Source organism: Hypanus sabinus, chromosome 8 (genome assembly GCF_030144855.1).
Source record: "Hypanus sabinus isolate sHypSab1 chromosome 8, sHypSab1.hap1, whole genome shotgun sequence".
In the NCBI taxonomy this organism is placed as follows: Eukaryota; Metazoa; Chordata; class Chondrichthyes; order Myliobatiformes; family Dasyatidae; genus Hypanus; species Hypanus sabinus.
Window position 1 is genome coordinate 166,175,321 of NC_082713.1, and position 22,742 is coordinate 166,198,062.

Here is a 22,742-nt window from a genome sequence, read left to right on the forward strand (position 1 = left end):
TGATAGGCAGGTGAGACAAGGTAAAAGGTCTAATACCAGAAACCCCCTTTCTAACACCCTCATATTAATTGACACTTTGTATTTATGTATCTTGGAATAGAGTATTGATGGTTTTAAATTTCATTTAAGTAATGATTAATTTAAAAGTCAGTGTGTAAATCAATTACTGTTCCTCATCTCATTCTCCCACCCTACAGAGGACTTCCTTGTTTTTAAGTCCACCGAGCTTTATCCACCACACTTTATGCAAATCACAGGGAAAATAATCAATTCAGGTCTTGAAATCATTTTTATCCCATTGTAATGTTTTACTATTTTATTTCATTAAGTAAAATCTGGAAAAGTATAAACAAATATTAAAATACAGACATTAAAGAGCAGTGTTTTGAAAACCTCATGTTGAATTCTCCTGAGTCACAGTATAACTTATCAGACTTCCACACCATTGTGTATGTCCCATGTCCCACTTCTCCCTACTTACCAGCCCCTCCCAAAATAAACCAGTTTTGAAATTCCAGAAGTCACAATTTTGTTGAAATACACCTTGCTGGATTGTGCTTGTACAATTAGCTCACAGAGGTGAAGGAACTTGTTGGATTATAATGCAAACTGGCATTGAATAAGCAGATGGCAAGAGAGATAGTAGAATTTAAAATTTTGTCTGATCAATTTGATTAAGTCCTTTGAAGAAATAACACTTTTTTATATACAGTATATACTGTATGTCAGCCAGACAGTAGGTGCAATTTACATGGACTTCCATTCATTCATTGCTTATGTGCCATGTCATATGACATAGGCGATCATGGTCTTTCCTTGACCGTGACTGCTCTTGGAAATTTTTTCCTCAGAAGTGATTTGCCATTGCCTTCTTCTGGGCAGTGTCTTTTCAAATCGGGTGACCCCAGCCATTATCAATACTCTTCAGAGATCATCTGCCTGGCATCAGTGGTTGCATGACCAGGACTTGTGATATGCACCAGCTGCTCATACGACCCTCCACCTCCTGCTCCCATGGCTTCATGTGACCCCTGATTAGAAGGGGGGGGGTGGGGGGGTGGTGTAGGAGGGAGTAAACCGGTACTACACCTTGCTCAAGTGTGACCTGCAGGTTAGCAGAGGGAAGGAACGCCTTATGCCTCCTTTGGTAGGGATGTATCTTGACTCTGCCACCCTGCAGAAATTTTAAGGGGTACTGAGGAGCATAAGAGCCTTGAAAAACCAATCCATAGATCCTTGAAGGTGGTAACACAGGTCAACTACATGGCTAGAAAGGCTTATGGGATATTGACCATCATCGATTGGAACATTAAAAAAGCAAATAGGGAAATTAAGTATGAACATTATAAAGCTTTTGTCAGATCTCAGTTGGAGTACAGCATGCAGCTCTAGTCACCGTGCAGTAGGTAAGATGTGATAAAACTGGAGAGGGTTCAAAAGATCTTGCCTGGGATGCAGCAGTCCAATTATGAGGTAAGACTGCAGAAGTAAGGGCTGTTTTTTCCTGGAGTAGAGAGTTAAAGATGGGATATAATTGAGAAATGCAGTATAAAATTATGAAGGGTCCAGACACAGTAAACAGGAAACTTTTCTTCATAGCAGAGGTAGATGAAAGAAGAGGGCATAGATTTCGGGTAAAGGGTAAGAGATAAGAGCGGAACCATCTTCACCCAGAGGGTAGGAAGCACCTGGGACAGATTTTTTTAGGGAGCGAAGCTGCGTCACTGGCAGCATTTACAAAGTTTTTCGATGAGCACTTGAATCACAAAGACATACAAGGCTATGAACCAAGTGCATGGAGACAGGATTAATATGGAAGTGTGCCTACTGGACTGCATGGACAAGTTGAACCAAGCTGCATGTTACCATGCTGTATAACTCCCTGACTCTAAAATGTGGAAGTATCACAGCAAGTAAGGCCATTCAGCCCATCAACCCAATACTGTTTTCCCATGAAAGCAATCTGCTCAGTCCCAACCTCTGGCTTTTCTTCTGATTTTGTTTTTAACTCTCAGTTCCTTCTGAAAACAATGACTGGAACTGTTTCCACCCCCATCAAGGTGGTGAACTCTAGGTCACAGCTGATTGTTGTGAGCAAGAATTTTCCCTCTCATCACCCTAGTTCTCTACTTTTGATTTTTTGTCTTACCCTTTGTGGTGAACTACATATACCTGTCTGGACACGCCCCCTGCTGACTGCTCCTGTGGCTCCTCCCACTGACCCCGGTATAAAGGCGATTGAGGCCTGAGCCCGGCCCTCATTCTGCAGGATGTAGTATGGTGGTCAACCACTGCTTGTTCTTTCTTCCAGTCAATAAAAGCCGATATCTCGACTTCATGTCTCAGAGAGAGTTATTGATGGTGCATCACCCTTCCAGCAACATTAATCATTTCTCTTTATTCACTTTGTCTAGATTTCTGCTGACATCAACAACTTCCATCAAATCACCACCCAGATGATTTTTGCGCACTGGAGAATAATCCAAGTTTCTGCAAATGTTTTGAACCTAAAATATGCTTTATTCATAACATTTACACATACATGTAATACATCATATCACCATTCATAATACATTGGAATATTCCACTTGCAACAAGATTCACATTTTATCTTTTTCATTGTTTCCTTGACCAACCAATCCAACGGGTCAGGTGAAGGCCTTGATAATGTCCTGAGGAAGGGCCTTGGCCCAAAATGTCAACTGTTTATTCCCCTCCCGAAATGTTGCCTGAAGTGCTGAGTTCCTCCAGCATTTTGAGTGTGTTACTCTGCATTTCTAGCATCTGCAGCGTCTTTAGTGTTTAAGACTTGTACATGGGAGTGGGGTGGGGGGTGTTCTCATTGTGGAGTGGTGGAAGATGTGGTCTTACCCCGTGGACTCTCTGTGGCCACTGTGTCATGCTTCAGAGCATTTCTCAGCTTGTAGTTCTGGACTTTGGGGTATGCCAGTTGGCAACATTTTGTCACAGACATATCCTTGCACACAACAGCTGACAAATTTTAGGAAGATAAAATTCTGACCTTCAACAACTTGATAATGTTCTGACAGCCACAGGCATTTTAGTGCACATCCCTGGAAACAACCTGTAGATCACAGTCTGTTGGAACTCAGCTTCTTCACTCCATTAGATGATAATGTCCCCTTTCTATGTATTGGAAAGGTTTATAGCAAGGGTTCCTGACCTGTTAATGTCATGGACCCTGATGATGAACCAAGAGGTCCGTGGACCTCAGGTTGCAAACCCCTGGTTTAGAAGAATACAGGCCAAACACAGGCAAAAGGAACCAGCTTTGATTGATGTCTTGGGCTGACAATAGACAATAGACAATAGGTGCAGAAGTAGACCATTCAGCCCTTCGAGCCTGCACCGCCATTCTGAGATCATGGCTGATCATCTACTATCAATACCCGGTTCCTGCCTTGTCCCCATATCCCTTGATTCCCCTATCCATAAGATACCTATCTAGCTCCTTCTTGAAAGCATCCAGAGAATGGGCCTCCACTGCCTTCTGAGGCAGTGCATTCCACACCCCCACCACTCTCTGGGAGAAGAAGCTTGGACCAATAATTCCAAAAGGCCAGTCTCCATGCTGTATGACTTTATGAAGGCCTTTTTTTTTACTATTATCTCTTTTTTAACCTTGGTTGAAGCCTTCACATCCTTTCCCTTGATTGATGGCCTTGATTAGACATAAATAGTCTCTCATAATCAAAGCAGAGCTTTGTGCAATTTCTTCATATCACCTTTGTTCTATTCTAAAGCTATAAATGAACTCCCTATACTTTTTCAGTTGCTTTGTCAATCTATGCACCAAGAAAAATTGGTTAGGCCAATTTAAACATTTGTAGATCATACTGAGGAAGAACAAGGAAGGTGATGATTGTCAGTGCTTTGAAAATTTGGGAATGTTAAAGAACAAAGTAAACTTATTACCAAAATACACATTTTCACCATGTACAACTTTGAGATTAATTTTCTTGCGAGCATTCACAGTAGATAAAAGAACCACAACAAAATCAATGAAAGACTGTACTCACCAAAGACATTCTAACAACCAATGTGCATAAGATAACAAACTGTGCAGGTGCAAAAAATAGAGATGACAATGATAATAATGATAATATTAATTATTATTATTAATGATAATATAATAATAAATTGTTCATTCATTATGTGTCATGTTGTCTGATGAAGGCAATCATGCTCTCTACATGACCATGATTGTTTTTGGCAAATTTTTCTACAGAAGTGGTTTGCCATTGCCTTCTTCTGGGCAGTGTCTTTACAAGGCAGGTGACATCTTACACCTCCTTTGGTATCTTCACCCTGCCACAAAAAAGAAATAAATAAGCAATAAATATCTAAAACATGAGATGAAGGGACCTTGAAAGTGATGGGCCTTGAAGGTTATGGGAACAGTTCAGTGATGGGGAGAGTGATGTTGAGTGAAGTTATCCCCTCTGGTTCAAGAGAACTAATAAATTCATTGGATATTAGTATCTCCAGAAATAGTATTAAGATCTCCCTCTCTTGTCTGATCAGCACGAAGGCAAATCTCAAAACATAACACACTACTGGTACAAATCCTGGCCTGACCACAAGACTCCCGACAGTGCTCAGCCACTGCTGCAACTCATGCTGAAAGTGGAGGACACCAAACAGAAATCCCGTGGTCAAGGACCTATTGTTGTACACTGCAGGTAACGTACACTATCGTCACTCCCTCGCTAACCCTGCGCGGAGCATTTCCTCGTTATTTCCAACAGAGTGTTAAACACATTTGATCAAAATGAAGGGCAATAAGCTCAAATGTACCATAGTAATTTAAGCATAAATTATGTAAATAATTTTAAAGATTACATGGTAAATATTAATAATGCACGTGTATTATCAAGTAATGGAATTCTTTTCGGGTTGATGGGGCTCATCAGCTGTGGTTGGTGGTTCATCTAGGGGAAGGGAAACTCTGATCTCAAACCTCCGCTGCCTTGCGGCTACACCCACTCATGTGGAAGGCTTCGCAAGTAAACCTTGAGGGAAAAATTCAGAAATGGAATCCCTGAGGCAGTCCTACTTCGAGCTTAACGTTGACTGGCAACTCTTGCGACACTGCTGGTGCCAAATCATTTTGGGTTCAGCCGTTCCTTCAGGTTCATCAGATGTGTGGAGAGGGGGAGCTTGCTACATGTGCAACAGCTTGCTCTCCATATCAGACTGTCCTGGCTTACATATCTAGACAGCTGGGATACACATCTATGGTCAACTCTGACCAAAAGAGGCCTCAAAATTGAATTCTTTGCCTGCCTTTCAGATGGGTAATGCTCAGTAACACTGTGATTTTGTGAATGAGGCATGAAACTGGAATGAAGTAATATTTTTAGAATTCTCCTTCCCCTGAGAGTCTAGTTCTTCAGTCTTATTAATGAATCAGTACTTGGTTTACTGTCTTATTCCTCCTAGAACCAATTACCTTGTGTTGTTACATAATTGGCATTTTTCACAGATGGGGCTAGGAGGAGCTGGGCATTTACCCAAGCCCTCAATTAGACAAGCCCTCAAGTTCCTCTCAAATATCCATCCATTCCTGTTAAACTCAGCCCAATCTTCACTTGGGTACATTATCCAAATATCCATTGCCAACGTAATAATATTTTGACTATTAATCAAAGACTGATAGTCCACAGGGGCTATGGACATGAAAGCTATCCAATGCAAAATTTGTCATAAGCCCTTCAGGCCTCTGCAGCTCGCTGTACAGCATAGGGCTCCTCGGTTTCTCAAGCACCTGTATTTACTCATTGGCGTCTTAATGAGAGTGCTTTCAGTTTAATCCTGTGAATTTTATCTTGACTGGCACGGGTTTTACTCCTTCTGTGATTATTTAAAGCAGACTCCTGGTTAGTGCTTACTGCGTGGGCCTTGTGTTGAGAATGATTCATCTTGCAGTGTCACTTGGCTCTGCCTCTGATGCTCTATTGGAATTCCTATGTATAAGCTCGTGTTTCTGTCTCTACGTGGGAGTCCGTCGTTCCTCCACACCGGGGTTCAGTCATTGTTAAAATCATTGAGGATGTTATGCTAAGCAGTTGAAGTCTATGAAATGGTGATTGATTGGACCTGCTTTATTTTGCCTTCCTTTCAGTGCTGGGATAGGCAGGACTGGCTGTTTTATTGCCATCACCATCGGATGCCATCAGCTCAGAAATGAAGGGGTGGTTGATATTCTGAGTATCGTTTGCCAGCTGCGGGTGGACAGGTAGGTCCTCATGTTTACTCAAAAGTTTATTTAAAAAATTGATTGAGGTAAGGCTATGATCACAATATAGTAATCATTGAGAAACATTATTCATCTATCCATATTTATTGATTTGTTTATTGATTGGTTTGTTAGTCTATTTATCATTCTATTCAGGATTTCTTGTGTGAAGAATAATTTATTGCATTAATTTTGCTCTTCTGGTACTTTCCAACCAGAGACGTAATGCTCTAGCGATACAAGTAGATTTCTGCATGAACTTCTTTCTAGCTTGGTAGCTATTTTCCACACACAAGCATAGGGAGGATCTGCATTAACTGAGCAAAACAGAAATGAACAGATGAATAAATTCGCCGATGAGACAACTGTTTTAGGCAGAATCTCAGATGGTGATGAGGAGGTGTACCGGAGTGAGATAGACTGAGTCACCCAGGACAGGCTCTCTTCTTATTACTACCATCAGGGTGAAGTCTGCAGGCACATTCAACATTTCCGGTGTTGCTTCTACCCCTCTGCCATCAGATTTCTGAACAGTCCGTGAACCCATGAAAACTACCTCACTATTTTGCTCCATTTTTGCACTTATTTATTTTTATGTTTATCTCAAATTCAAAGATTTACTATCAAAGTATGTATGCAGTATACTGCCCTGAGATTTGACTTCCCCACAGACAGCAAAAAACAAAGAAACACGATGGAACCCATTCAGAGACAACGGCAAAACCCCTGCCTCCCATGCACAAGAAAACTTCATGTCACCAGCAACAAAAAAACAAGCAAAAAAAGAATGCACTTAGTTTTTTCGGATGTATTGCTCTGCACTGCTGCTGTAAAACAACACATTTCATTACATACTATACATCGCTGATAAAACTGATTCTGATTTGAATCTGAACAGAACAGGCACCACCAGTGTTCCATGTAAGCTTTCGTCATCGGTCTCTGCTTTTCCCTTTGGTATCATTCTGTTCCAAACAGGGAGACATAGAAGGTCCTTTTGCCTACTTCTCAGCCCAAGAATACTGAGTTATGTAGCCTGAAATCAGTAATGTGATGAAATAGTTAATTCTGGCTCATATTAAATGAGAAACCAAAATTTCTGTCATCCCTGCTTTGTTTCATTACAGTAATTTTTCATAGATATTTATTTTTTGGGACATGTGTTACTGGGGGAATAAAGTAGTAAAAGTCTAGAAAACTTTATATAATCAAGTTCCTTCAATCAATTAGGCTCTTTTCTATTAAAACCAATACCCAAAATAGACATCAATGTAATGGCTCTGATTCTGCCCCACGCCAACTAATATCCTGTGTTTACAGCACTATGCAATATATATAATATATGTATTAAAATATATATATATATAGTGCCTATGACTTTTGCACAGCACTGTATTAGTCAAGGTGGAGCTGAGAGCGTGTTTTTAAATCTGGTGGGAGCAAAGATGCTGGGAATGGCGAGGGGGGAGCGCCGCGGGAGAGGTGTGGGACAGGTGCCAGCGGAGTGCTGGGGTGGGGCATGGCGCAGGTGAGGAATCACCCCGCCCTGAAACACCAGGCAAAGTCATTTGCTTCCAAACAATTGGTTATTGATCATGACAGGATGTCTCCCTAGTGTTTCCCACTTCCTCCCTTCCCCCTTCCCATTTTCCCAATGATGATTCCCCTCTCCCTGCCCCCTTCCCACTCTCACTCCACAATAGAGACCCATATCAGAATCAGGTTTGTCATCATTCACATATGTCATGAAATGTGTTTGTTTTTGTGGCAGCAGTGCAGTACAATACATAAGATTACTACAGTACGGTATAAAAGCCTTAGGCATCCTAGCTATATATATGTGCTTTTGCACGGTATTTGACATTAGGTGAAAATAGGAGTAAAATTGCCAAGAAAAGTAGACAACAGAAATAAATTTTTCTGCTACTTTGAGTATTTTTATGCCATCATTATCACTCACATTAAAACCTGAACGGATGCAATTTTAATTTTCATACAAGAAGTGAATATAAATTCCCCTTGGCCTGAGTTGGGTTTTCCATCAGCTGTGAGGTTGGCAGGAAATGTGTAAACATTAGCAAAAGGAAAATTGGTATGGTTTGCAATATCGTGCTTATTAGGGCCTTCCAACGTTCCAAATCACTTTAGAGGGAGTGAAATGCTTTAAAACCTGGACGATGCAGAGTTGCAGGAAGTGTAGCAGACAGTCTGTGCATGACAAACTCACATAAATACCGAAGTGACAAGGACCAGCAAACTCATTTTTCCGATCGTGATTGAAAGATAAACAATGGTTATTACACTGAGAACTGCCTAGTATTGCAGGGGACTGTTTCACCTGACAGAATAAAGAGAACACAGTTTAAGATCTGAAATTTGGCACCACCAGCTATGCTTCACTCCTTCTGTACCACTCTGCTTACCAACCTCGGTTGTGAACTTTTTGACTGGCACGTAGACTTAAAACCTTCTGGTGAGAATGTTACCAACTAGGCCACTGTTGTGATGGAAATGACAATGATTCTTTGGGTCTCAAAGGCAAGAGCTCTGGACACACAGTGTTAATAATAAGGAGTTTACTTACAGGGGGAGAAAAAGCTTGGGAACAACACAAGCGGCTATAATATTCACTCAAACATGCTTAGAATAGACGAGCATGGGAAAAGTCGGGTCGGCAGGACAATACACGGAAACAGTGTGGGGACAGAGTACAGGTACACATACAAGCAAGGGAAAAGTAACTACGATACCCGCCACCCTTTGACTAAGGGCAGGCATGGCTCTTTGCTAAAGGGACAACAATAAACGCTCCCACAACCCTATTCAATGCACACCTTATCACGTGTCTCCAGCGCTGTTCTGCAGTCTTAAGCCTGGAGTGAAGCAGGGTGGTCCCTCGAGGATGGCAAAAAGACAGCAAGTCAAGCACATGTAACACCCTTGATAGGTCAGGGGGCTGAAGGGTCCAGACCAGATGATTCACCAGGGGGCCAACGGCTTGTTGCTAGATGGGTTAATCCAATTAAGGTGGCCAATGGTTAACTGTGCATTGATTAGTTGGGGGGGGGCAAAATGTTGACTGGCAGGTGGTGTGACCTCCGCCCAGGTGAGGGCAGTGCTGTCATGTGACAGGCACGGATCTCTAGATACAGCCACACCTGACGGAGGTGAGCCTAAACAGGAGAAAGTCTGCATATGCTCAATGTCCACAGCAACACACACAAAATGCTGGAGGAACTCCACAGATCAGGCAGCATCTAAGGAAATGAATCAACAGTTGACGTTTCAGTCAAGAACCTTCATTGGGACTGAGAAGGAAAGGGGAAGATACCAGAAGATGCATTTGAGCTCAGACCAAATGTACAGCCAATGGTAGAAGTCTCAGATAAGCTGGGCGTCAGATGCCGATCCATCTCGTCTCCCTGCCCCGACTGAACTCAGTCATGAGCCGATTGTGATGTGCTGAGGAGAAGGACCTGACAGACTTCAAAGTTCAAGTTCAAATTTATTCTCATCAGGCTGTACATATATACAACGAAATGAAACAATGTTTCTTTGGACCTCTGTGCGCCCAAAGAAACCAGCCTATTATAAAAGCAAGAGAAAATCTGCAGGTGCTGGAAATCCAAGCCACACACACAAAATGCTGGAGGAAATCAGCAAACCAGGCTGCATCTATGGAAAAGAATAAACTGTCAATGTTTTGGGCCAAGACCTTTCATCCATCCTGATGAAGGGTCTTGGCCGGAAAAATCGAATGTTTACTCTTTTCTATAGATGCTGCCTAGCCTGCTGAGTTCCTCTGTTATAATATAACTCTGACTTAATCACTTTGTGCATTTATCTCAAAGATGAATTTCTTACTTGTACAAAAAATAATTCTAAAATTGAAATAATTGCCTCATGTTCAACTTCTTGCAAAACTACCAGACTAGCAATATAATCAGTGCTAGTTCCAGTACATGTTTATTTTTATTAAAGATGTATCAATGTGGAAATTTTTTTGGTGGACTTGCCCCTCTGAAATATCCTCTTCCTGGTCTTCACTGAAAGGCTAGAATTATGATGCTCAGACCCGAAATTTAAAAAATACAGTGTAAAACAAATACAGCAATATACAGCACCTCTGATCGGAAATCTAAGGAGAGCTGAATGCGTGACATGTTCAGTGTAAAGTTGGCAAACTATCTAAGAAGTGTTTGCTTTGTTATTGGGCAGCTGTGTCACCAGGATAAACGTTCCGCCAATCCACGTCAGCAGCATTGTTACATAGAATAATTAATCCCCTGAGAAGTGGATGTGTTTAAATCATGCTATTAGGAAACTCGGTTCTTTAGCCTCATAGAATAATAGGACTGGTGACTGGAAAGCGTACCGAGACTGTAGTTACATTTCACACGGTAGTGAAAGGATCATTATAGTCAAACCAACCAGATATATTAGATCATGTAAAAGATATTGCAATCTTGGAATGCAAAAAGACCATGTGTTTCCAAGCAATATGCCAAAAGGATAGAAATCTGAAATTTTTTCATAATGGACAGCAAAGTGGAGATGCAGCTCTACCAAAGGAAGTGTAAGGCACTTCCTCCCTCTGCTAGCCTGTAGGTCACCCTTGGGTGAGGTGTAGCACCTGCTTAGCCCTCTCTCCCCCCTCTCCGATCAGGGTGATGTGAAGCCATGGGGGCAGGTGGTGGATGGTTGTATGGGCAGCTGGTGCACATCACAAGTTCTGGTTCTGTGACCGTTGACACCAGGCAGACAATCTCTGAAGAGTATCGATAATTGCTGGACTCATCAGAAAAGGGCAATGGCAAACTACTTCTGTAGAAAAATTTTACATGGTCATGGAAAAACCATGATTGCCCATGTAATATGACATGGCACTTTGTCATGATAATCACAAAGATAAAGACCATTTAAACAGCTGGATTTGGAGTCAGTGACATGTCAATCCACAAGATATCTTTACTATCTGAACACAAGGGATTCTAGAGAAGCTGAATATCCAGAGTAACACACACAGGAACTCAGCAGGTCAGGAAGCATCTGAAAGCAGTGACACTTTATTCCTTTTCATAGATACTGCCTGACTTGCTCAGTTTAGCATCTGAAGTTGCATTTTAACTACTTGGTTTGGATTTTAGTCTAGTCACTGAGAAAATTTCCAAAGTTGATGGTTTCCTGCTGCAGTCACATTGCTTCCTCAGCACTACCTGCCCCTCCACCTATCATCGTATCATCCGCAAACTTTGCCACAAAGCCATCAATTCCATTATCTAAACCATTGACAAACAATGTGAAAAGCAATGGTCCCAATACCAACTGAGGAATACCAGTTGTCATCGGCAGCCAATCAGAAAAGCCTCCCTTTCACTCGCTGCCTCCTGTCTCTCAGCCATTCCTCTATCCATGCCAGTATCTTTCTTGTAATGCCATAGGATTTTATCTTATTGAGCAGCCTCGTGTGTGGAATCTTATCAAATGCCTTCTGAAGATCCAACTGAATGACATCCACTGCCTCTCCTTTGTCCACCCTGCTTGTTACTTCATCAAAGGGCTCTAGCAGATTTGTCAGACAATATTCCCTTGACAGAAAACATGCTGAATTTGACTTATTTTATCATTAGTCTCCAAGTACCCTGAAACCTCATCCTTAATAAATGACTCCAATAATTTCTGAATCACTGAGATTAGTCTTCTTGCAGAGTGTTTTGGTAACAGGCATGTTTGCAGTCTACTCCGATCTACTCCTGACCGGAAAGTAGACAAAATATTGGCAGGTGCATATGGAATCAGATTTTCCTGTTTAGAAGTTAGACAGCATTCACAGTGCAGCATTATAAACTTTGTAGGTGAATAATGGCCAATTAGATAAGCAAGAGGCGTCTATGAAACCATACCCTAGTATGAGTCAGCACCTTCTGGAGAGGAACACAAGAATCTCACAACAAAAATATTAGAATTATTATTTCTCAAGTTGAAGTATGTAAAATGAGGAGAGAACTCCCTCGTTCCAAAATAAATGACAGCTGATAACAGCTAGCACAACAAATGTTTTGACATTTGATGTAAAGGTTAAGTGCAAAATACTCCATATGTTACATAAAAATATGATATTAATTTGGAGCTTTTATGCTTCCTGTATTAGGCATTTCGATGCACTTTTGTCGGGGATAGAAAGTTAACAGTAGCCAGTCAAACTGCCCATCAATCTCCACATCCTACCTCATACCTCTCCCCTCCTCATTGAGGGATCAGAAGTGGAGAGAGTGAGCAGTTTCAAGTTCCTGGGCCCAACATATCAACGCAGCTACAAAGAAGGCAGAACAGCAGCTGTACTTCATTAGGAGTTTGAAAAGATTTGGTATGTCAACCAAAGACCTTCACAAATTTCTACAGATGTACTGTGCTGTGCATTCTAACTAGCTGCATCACTGTCTGGTTTGGTAAACAAATCTCAAGGTTGTGTATGGTGACACATGTATTTTGATAATAAATTCAAACTTTGTACTTCATTTAGCTCTGCAATAACTATAGCTCATCATCATCAATGTGTACCTTGTTGTTTGATGTAGGCAACCATGGTCTCCATGGCCGTGACTGTTCTCGGCAAGATTTTCTACAGAAGTGGTTTGCTAATGCCTTTTTCTGGGCAGTGTCTTTACAAGGTGGCTGACCCAGCCATTATCAATACAGGTTTCCCCCACTATCCGAAAGCGAAGTGTTCCTATGAAACCTGTTGTAAGCTGAAAAGGCGCAAAGTGAAGAGCAATTACCATTTATTTTATATGGGAAAAATTTCTGAGTGTTCCCAGATCCAAAAAATAACCTACCAAATCATCCCAAATAGCACATAAAACCTAAAATAACACTAACAAATAGTAACAGCAGGAATGATATGATAAATACACAGCTTATATAAATCAGAAATAATGTATGGACAATGTAGTTTCACTTACCAGAATCGGGAAGATTTAGCCAAAACCGACGTAGAAAAAAATCAGCATGTACACGCATGCGCACACACGTGCCTGCGCAAGGCTTCACGGTCATGGTAGTCTTTCACGGGGTAAACACAATTTTGAAGCGGGCGCCTTTTTTCATGAAAGCAAAAATCCTCTACGGATTTCTTTCAGTTAGCCAAAACAGGTACTAATGTAAGTCTTTCGTAAAAGCGAAATGGCATAGAGCGAACTTTTGTAAAGTGGGGGACACTTGTACCCTTCAGGGATCATCACCTACTCCCATGGCTTCACATGACCCTGATGAAGGGGCTAAGCAGGTGCTACACCTTGCTTAAGGGTGACCTGCAGTCTAACAGAGGGAAGGAGCACCTTACACCTCCTTTGGTAGAGACACATCTCCACTCCACCACCCATTAACTATAACTAAATAACTACAAATCTCCAGTGTTCCTCCCACATTGCCTGTTAAACAGTGGAAATATACATAAAGAAGAATGCGAACACAGTAGATCATTGGAGCAGGAGGAGGCCGTTCAGTCCCATCTTTCAGTATGTTTGTGGCTTAGCTGCCCCTGTCTCAACTCTCCTTCTGAGCCAAATTACTATCACCAATAGTTCAGTGATATTTCCAAAAATTATCTAGATATTTATATAAATACACACTTGCCTTCACAATCCCATGGGACAGAGAAATCCAGAGCAATGCACACAAAATGCCGGAGGAACTCAGCAGGTCAGGCAGCATCTTGTGGAAATGATTAAGCAGTCGAGGTTTCATGTTGAAACCCTTTGTCAGAGAGTTCCAGAGGAGCTGAAAGGGGAGATCAATTAAGTATCAGTCTCATAATCCCATACTGGCATTGACAATGTTATTTGCATTGTGATAATTAATTTGATCATTAAATTGATAATTAATGTTTTGTTGCGGTTGATGCGATTTTATTTTTGCACATGGGGGGAGAGGAGTTTGATGTCTGCCTTTGAATGGTGGGCTCTATGGTTTTCTTTGTTTCGTGGCCGTCTGTAGTGAAGGCGAATCTCAGGGTTGTGTACTCTATAATACTTTGATAATAAATATACTTTGAATTTTCACATGTTAAAATTGTGACCAATTAACATATTAACTCCATGGTATATATACATAGTTTGTACCTTCAGTACTTGCAACTTTAAGCCTGATATTTAGTTAATTCTGTTTTCAATTATTTTTTATCAATTATTACAAATGGATTTATTTCTATTTATATTACCCTCGCTCTGCTTTCAGCAACATATTGAAGGATATTTTTAATGTAGCTGAATGAATTTGTTTTGAAAGTAAATGACCCTAGGAGCTTTGATCAAGAGGATGAGGAGAAAGTTTACTCGGTAATCAGGGATAGAATATAGGTGTCAGGTATGGAGGAAGATGGTTTAATAAATGCAGAGGTTGGGAAAAGGTGAGTTCCTGGAATTGATGTGATAGAACAGAGAGCAATTGAGATGTCAAAAAATGGATGCAATCCTGCTAGAAGTCTGTAAAAAGCTGCTAAGGAGAAACATTGGGTGATAAATAAGTCAATTACAGAACTCTGGTGTGAGAAATAAAATGAAGAGAGCAGGTGTAAAAGACACAGAGGAATGAATGGAGCTTTTACTAGAAAGTGGGGGGGGGGGGGGAAACCATGACAGAGACATAGGAACAGAAAGCAGTTCACCATGGGAATGAAAGGGTTAACACACAAGGAGCACTTGAGGCTCTGGGTCTGTACTCAGTGGAGTTCAGAAGGATGAAGGTGAAAGGGGATCTCATTCATCATCACCATTATATGCCATGTGGTATGACGTGGGTGATTTTGGTCTTCTGTCTGTCTTTAATCCGAGAAGTTGGAATAAGCTCTTCAAAACTTATGTCTGTCCATCCATTGATGTAACTCATGAACGTCATGAGCTGTTGACCATGATTTTTCCTTTCATCAGTTTTTCACTGCAAGATGCTCGAGTTTCTCTTTCCCAGAAATTCTAGCTGCCATTTCCTGATTGATGACATCAACTCTTCTCTTATTCCGGCTTTTCACAAATTTCCTCACTCTGGCCTTCCATGATATTTTCAGCATTCTCAAAAAAAACACATTTCTGCAGCTTAGAGTCTTCCTTCATTTTGCTTTGATGTTGTCCAACTTTCGCTTCCGTATGTTAGTGTGGAATAATGTAGCACCACAATTCTCTGAGCTTCATACCCATAGAGATTAAACTTCATGGAAGGGGTTAAAAAGTTATAAAAATGACAAACTACCCTTGAACTGAGTAACAAATTATGCATTTAAATTAAATATGGAACACATTAGAACTTTACCAGTATTACTGGTGGTTGTCCGCCGTATCAAGCAATGATAGGGGACCTGTGTGGGAGAATTTTTTAAGTGGAAGAGCTGTTGCACTCTCTCGTTCAGGTCCAGTGGGACAAGTAGACATCATAACTGGGGTCTTCCCTGATTACAGTGGATGACCATGACTTCTTCTGTACATCATCATGCCCTTCACTCTCCACGGAGTCTTGGAGAACCACCTTCCTGACTGTTGGATCTCACTGTAGATCTCATCCACCCAGTCCACTGGACTTTGCATACTAGGACAGGCATGTCCCTATGTCACTGGGACATGAGATCCTCCAGCTACCCTCCCTGGTTTAGCCTGCCTGTTGAAGTGGGAGACCAGGGTATGGCCACTCTTGCATGCCAACAGCTACTTGGAACCATAGGTGAGAGCTCAGTGTCCGGTGGGGCCAAAAGTAACACTAAAGATGATTGTCAATACCTTCAAGTTCTTCTTTGTTCCTAACTTGTTTACGTGGTGAAATAATTTCATTTTCACTCCCAGCTTTTTCTGGCATCTCCAAGCCTGAATGCTTGAAACTGCAGTGAGCAAAACAATTCTGAATCATCTTACTGCTTATTTCTCGCCAACCATCAGTGACAAAAATCACTACTTTTTGAACATAAACATATGCAACCGACGCTATTTAGAGCATAGTGCAGCGTTGTTGGAACATGGTCAGCAACAGTCTCTGCATCAATAAAGCGGTACGGAGTCCCAAATAACTGAAGGGAATCCCAACTATGTTCTCGACTTGTTTTTCTCCTTTAAGATTTATCCCAAGTAAGCGCCTGCCCTGATTAACCGATGGCCCAATTAGCCTGAATCCACTCGATGTATAGGAATATATATTAAATAACTAGTGCAAAAGGGAGAAAAAAATTAGTAAGGTAGTGTACATGGGTTCATCATTCATTCAGAATCTGACAGCAGATGGGAAGAAGCTGTTCCTAAAACATTGAATGTGTGCCTTAAGTCTCCCGTACCTCCTCCTTGATGGCAACAATGAGAAGAGGGCATGTCCTGTGTGATGGGGGTCCTGGATGCTGGATGCTGCGTTTTTGAGGCATTGCCTTGTGAAGCTGTCCTCCATGCTGGGTAAGCTCATATCCATGATGAAGCTGACCGAGTTTGCGACTTGCTGCAGCTTTTTCTGAAACTGTGCCGTGACCCTCCACACCAGATGGTGATGCAACTAGTTGGAATGCTTTCCAAGGTACACCTGCAGAGATTTGCAATAATCTTTGGTGACGTGCAAGTCTCCTCAAATTCCTCAAGTGCCGCCTTTGTAATTGGACTAATATGTTGGACCCAGGATAGATCTTAAGAGATGCTGGCATGTTTGAACTTGAAACTGCTCACCATTTCCCTCAACTTCCCCTTCCTGAAGTCCACAATCAATTCCTTGTCTCTACTGATGTTGAGTGCAAGGCTGTTGATGCAGCACCACTCAACCAGCTGACCTATCTCACTCCTGTATGCCTCCTTGTCACCAGCTGAAATTCTGCAAACAATGGTTGTATCATTTACAAATTTAAAGACGGTGTTTGAGCTATCCCTAGCTACACTTTCGTGGGTGTAGAAAGAGTAGAGCAGTTGGCTAAGCACGCACCTGTAGTTGTGAACTTCCCATGATTCAGGACATTTACAAAGACAGGGCCCGTAGGATCATTGGGGACCCGAATCACCCCAACCATGATCTATTCCGGCTGCTCCCATCCAGGAAAAGGTACTGCGGCATAAAGCCAGGACCAACATGTTCCAGGACAGCTTCTTCCACCAGGCCATCAGACTGATTAATTCATGCTGATTTGAGTGTACTTCTATGTTACATTGACTATTCTATTTATTATAAATTACTATGATTGCACATTGCACATTTAGATGGAGGTATATGGTAAAGATTTTTACTCCTCCTGTATATGAAGGAGGTAAGAAATAAAGTCCATTCAATTCAATTCAATCCCGGAGGTGCACCTATGTTGATTATCAGCAACAAGAGATGTTATTTCTGATCCCACTGAGGAAGTCAAGAATCCAATTGCAGAGGGAGGTACAGAGACCCAGGATTTGGTGCTTGTTGATTATAACTTAGGGTATGACAGTGTTGAATGCTGAGCCATAATCAAAAGACAGCAGCCTGACATAGGTATTGCCATTGTCCAAGTGATGAGTGCAGAGCTAGTGAGTTGTATCTTCTGTAGACCTATTGTAACAATAGACACAATGCAGCAGGTCCAGATCCTTAGGTATCATTTGATTCTGGCTATGAAAACCTCTGAAAGTACTTCATCACAGTAGATGTGAATATAACTGGGTGATAGTCGTCAAGGCTACTCTTGGACACTGACATGATCATCACCCTTTTGAAGTAGGTAGAAACTTCCAGCTGCAGCGGTAAGAGATTGAAGATGTCATCGAATGCTGGTTGGTTGGCACTTGTTTTTAGTGCCCTACCAAAAAAAGGCTCAGCCATGATTGAATGGTGGAGCAGATTCAATGGGCTAATGGCCTAGTTCTGCTCCTTTTTGCTATGGCCTTTTGGTCTGTGCCATCAGGGCCTGATGCCTTGTGAGCGTTCTGATGTTGGCCTCAAATGTTTTGGCATCCGCCTCCACTTCTTTCAATACATTTTTTCTTCCATCTTTTATTCCTTCTTTCCTTCCTCTCTCTGCTTCAATTACACATTAAAGTATATGTGTAAAGCACTTTGGGTAATCCTGAAAGGGATGTAAAATTAGAACTTACATGCCTGGCTTGTACGGAAGTGTGTGATCATGCACTTTTGTAGAAGAAGTAAATGTGTAAACTGTTTTTTTAAATGGGGAGTGAATTCAGAAACTGGAGATGCAAAGGTGCAAAGGTTTACCCTAAGGGTAAACTTGCAGATTGAGGTGGTGGTAAGGAAGGCAAATGCAATATTGGCATTCAATTAGAGGGAACTGGAATATAAAAGAAGATGTAATGCTGCGGCTTTATAAGGTATTGGTCAGACTACATTTGGAGTATTATGAGCACCATGTCTAAGAAAGGATACGCAAAAGAAGTTCACAAGAATGATCCTAGCAATGAAAGGGTTAACATATAAGGAATGTTTGATAGCCTTGATAGCTCACTTGAGTTAGAAGAATGGCAGTGGAGGGGTGGATCTCAGTGAAACCTATATTGGGTACGTATATTTAAAATGAGGTTGATGGGCTCTTGATTAGAAAGCATTTCAAAGGTTACAGGGAGAGGGCAGGAAAATGGGGGGGGGGGATCTCATTGAAACCTATCGAATATTGAAATGCCTAGTCAGAGTGGAGGAGGAGAGGATGTTTCCTCGAGTGAGGGGGTCCAGGACCAAAGGGCACAGCCTCAGAGCAGGCAGTTGTCCCTTTAAAACAGAGATTAGGTGGAATTTCCTTAGCCCCATGTGGTGAATTTGTGGAATTCTTTGCCCCAGACAGCAGTGGAGGGCAAGTCATTGGGATTATTTAAAGTGAAGGTTGATAGGTTCTTGATGAGAATGAGTTTCAGAGGTTACAGGGAAAAGGCAGGAGACTGGGGTTGAGAGAGAAAATAAATCAGCTATGATCAAATAGTGGAGCAGACTCAATGAGCTGAAAGGCCTAAATCTGCTCCTATAGCCTTGAGGACTTTTTTTGTTAGTTCCAAACGGGCAAGCCGAAACCAAATTGTACTTTTCATAATTTGAATGAGGATTTAGCACAGTGATTTGATAGTTACCCGGAATTCTGTGAGCCTGGACAAGTTAAATCTGAGTCGTTCAGAGAGCTAATCTTCTGCATTCTTAATCAATGACTAATTTGCTCTAATACAATTTAAATGTATTTCATCAACAGTTAGAAGCCTGTCATTATAAAACAATTTTACAAGTTATTCATCAAAAAGAATGGTTTAATTTATAAGTAGCTGCTAGACATAATATTTATTTACTTAGCCGATTTACTAAGCCATTTCTGGTATTAGTCCTGTTTCACTTTTTAAATTCCAAATGTTAATCACTTCATCAACTTTGTAAGACCAGCTAATGGTGAAGGCACAGGGAATAATATACCTTATAATAATGTTAAAACAATAAAGTTATTAAAGTCGTTAATTGAAAGGAATAGGTTTGCATATAAAGGGCTGGATTCTAAGTCGCAACTTTGGTTCTTTAAAAGATTATCTCGCACACCCAATCTTTCTGGGACCTTCCAAATAAAAATGAAATATTTCATGTTGAGCTAAAGGACATTGCTGGTCATTAAAGTGGATTTTCTTCCACCAACATTTCCCAGCACTGCCTAATAACTAATATACTGTATACTGTATAAAATCTCCATGCTGATGCCCCACTCATGCTCTCAATTGGGAATGATGAGGCTAAAAAAGCAAAGGATCAGATTTATTTTTAGTTATTTAGAGATTCACCATGGTGACAGGCCCTTTTGGACCGGAGCCCACTCCACCCTATTACACCCGTATGACCGATTAACCTCCTAACCCATATGTCTTTGATATGTGAGAGGAAATGGGAGCTCCTGGACGAAACCCACGCAGTCAAGTGGAGAACATACAAACTCCTTGTAGACAGCCGTGCACATTGAACCCAGCTCGATGGCTCCGTAATAGTGTTACACCAACCGCTATGCTAATGTGCCGCCACATTTCTGGAAAAACTTCGAGATGTGAATAGATAGATTTATGAAAGAATACCTAGCTTGAAGATAAATTTTGAAAATATGCTTTTACATTCAGAAGTGATTAGGGGTGGTAAACATAACAGGGCAAGTAGTTTCTTTCTATAATGGTAGAAATGTTGAAGTGAGAGAATTACTTATTCTTGAGTCATGGTGAATGACAGATATGCAGCTACCTGATGACCGTGACTTGACTGTCTTCATTCAATATTTATTCTCCAAGGCATTAAGTATTCTCTAAGGAACTAAATATTTTCAAAAAACATCTGAGTATGTGTTTAGCATATAACTTCAAAGTTCAAAGTAAATTTTATTATCAGAGTACATACATGTCACCATATACAAGCCTGAGATTCATTTTCTTGTGGGCATACTCAGCAACTGTATAGAATAGTAACTATACCAGGGTTAATGAAAGCTCAACCAGAGTGCAGATGACAACAGACTGTGAAAATACAAGTGTAAATAAATAGCAATAAATAATGAGAACATGAGTTAACAAGATAAAGAGTGCCTAAAGTGAAATCATTGCTTATGGGAACATCTCAATGGATGGGCAAGTGAGTGTTGCTATCCACTTTGTTCAAGAGCCTGATTGTTGAGGGGTGGTAACTGTTCTTGAAGCTGGTGGTGGCGGGTCCTGAGGCTCTTGTACCTTATACCTGATGGCAGCAGTGAGAAGACAGCATGACCTGGGTGATGAGGATATCTGATATGGATGCTGCTTTCCTGCGACAGCATTTCATGTAGATGTGCCCAGTGGTTGGGAGGAACATACTAGGCCTAATCCACTACCTTTTGCAGGATTTTCTGTTCAAGAGCATTTTTGCCCTATTGAACCAAAATAGTTACATCTTGGAAAATTAGTGTTATTGTTTCCGCTTATATTATCATTCAAAACAAAAAATTAATGCATAACATGTATGGGATCATGTTATGAGAATCTTTTGGTAGGAAGTAGAGAGATTAGGAAAAAGAAGTGAACGCGAGGGTGAAAGGGTGATTCTCATATTTATAAAGAAACTGCAGATGATGGTTTGGAGGAACTCACTGGGTCAGGCAGTATCAGGATCCTGATGCAAGGTCACAATCTTAAAATGTCAAATATCGGTCTGCCTCCACAGATGCCACCTAGAGTATATCAAGCTGTTTGAGTTATGCCCAGATTACAGCATCTTCAGCCTCTCGTATCTCTTTTGGAGGTTTCCTCTTGAACTTATAGGCTTGCATCATGAGAATGATGGGAAGGACGTTCCAACTGGTCCCGTTGGTTAGTCATGGCTAATGACATTTTGCAGTGGGACTGCTAATGGCAACAAGAACCTTTGCCCAAATGAGTAGTCCTCCTACTATACAAACCATCATCCCGTTGCATATCTTTGGTACATAGAAACTAATTCATTGAGTTAGTTTATCCTCAAAGGTATGAGCTTTTGTGAGTAGTGTGGAAATTACCCTTATTCAGGCAAGTGGAAAGTATTCCATCACACTTCACTTGTTAAAGGTTAAGCCCTAACCTTTGCCACATTATTTACGAGGTTGGTCCAGTTGAGTTTCTGGGCAAAGATGACTAACGGGATGTTAAATAGTGTTGGAGCCTGCAGAGACTATATGGTTGAATGTCAGGAGTTTAGTGATGATGCCTCATGCTGTGGATGGTGAATATGTGTGACAGAATTGCTCCATGCTACTTACTGGTCTATGCCTGTGACTCTTGTGGCCTTGTTACATGGACTGCTTCATTATGCCTTGTTGTCAGGGAAGCTCCCTCCCCTCACCTCAGCAATCCAGCTCTTTTGTTAATGCTGCTAAAAGCAGGGGTCCACGGACCCTGTGCTTAATGCTTTTAGTCTGTGGCATAAAAAGGGTCTGTGGAAACTCATGCTGTAAGGCGAACATAGGACACAAAGCTGTGCAGCACAGTTACAGACCCTTCAGCCCACAGTGTTGTGCTGACCCTTTCACCTACTCCAAGGTCAACCTAATCCTCCCCTCTTGAATGGTTCAATTTTATATCAAAAAACCCTCAAAGAATGAATAACAGAAAATGTTAAAACCCCAAAACCCTCCTCCCACACATAAGCATCAACCCCTCCCCACTTTCTCTAGCAAAAGCATCAGCCCCCACCTCACCCACCACCGTAAGCGGTAACAAAGCCCCCAAGGAGGCGATGATCTAGGGTCCATCAAGAACTGCTGTCCGTCCCAACACTTCGACATCTCAGATGAACTCTCGCTCTCACTCGCGAGGGGAGAGGTCGCTCCTGCAACAACGAGGGGGGGGAGATCAGCAGCTCGCTGTTTCACTGTTACAATCTGCCACATCGCCGGTCCCGGCCTGCCAAGTTGGAGACCACTGGACTCTCACTCACCGTCGGGAGAGAGATCGCTCGAGTGCCGGGGCCTCCGTCGGCTGCACATACCGCCCGTTTCAATCTCCCACGATGCTTCATCGGCAAAAAATCGGGTCTTCCG

General features: G+C 41.5%; 1 protein-coding gene across 1 annotated transcript in view; it reads left to right on the forward strand.

The window, feature by feature from the left end:
* The window catches only part of LOC132397689 (receptor-type tyrosine-protein phosphatase R-like), a 271,111-nt gene that overhangs the window by 237,691 nt on the left and 10,678 nt on the right, over positions 1-22,742 (forward strand). The window contains exons 12-13 of the mRNA XM_059976458.1: positions 4,546-4,703; positions 6,146-6,259. Of these exons, the coding sequence (XP_059832441.1) occupies positions 4,546-4,703; positions 6,146-6,259 (272 nt within the window). The remainder of the gene's footprint in view (positions 1-4,545; positions 4,704-6,145; positions 6,260-22,742) is intronic.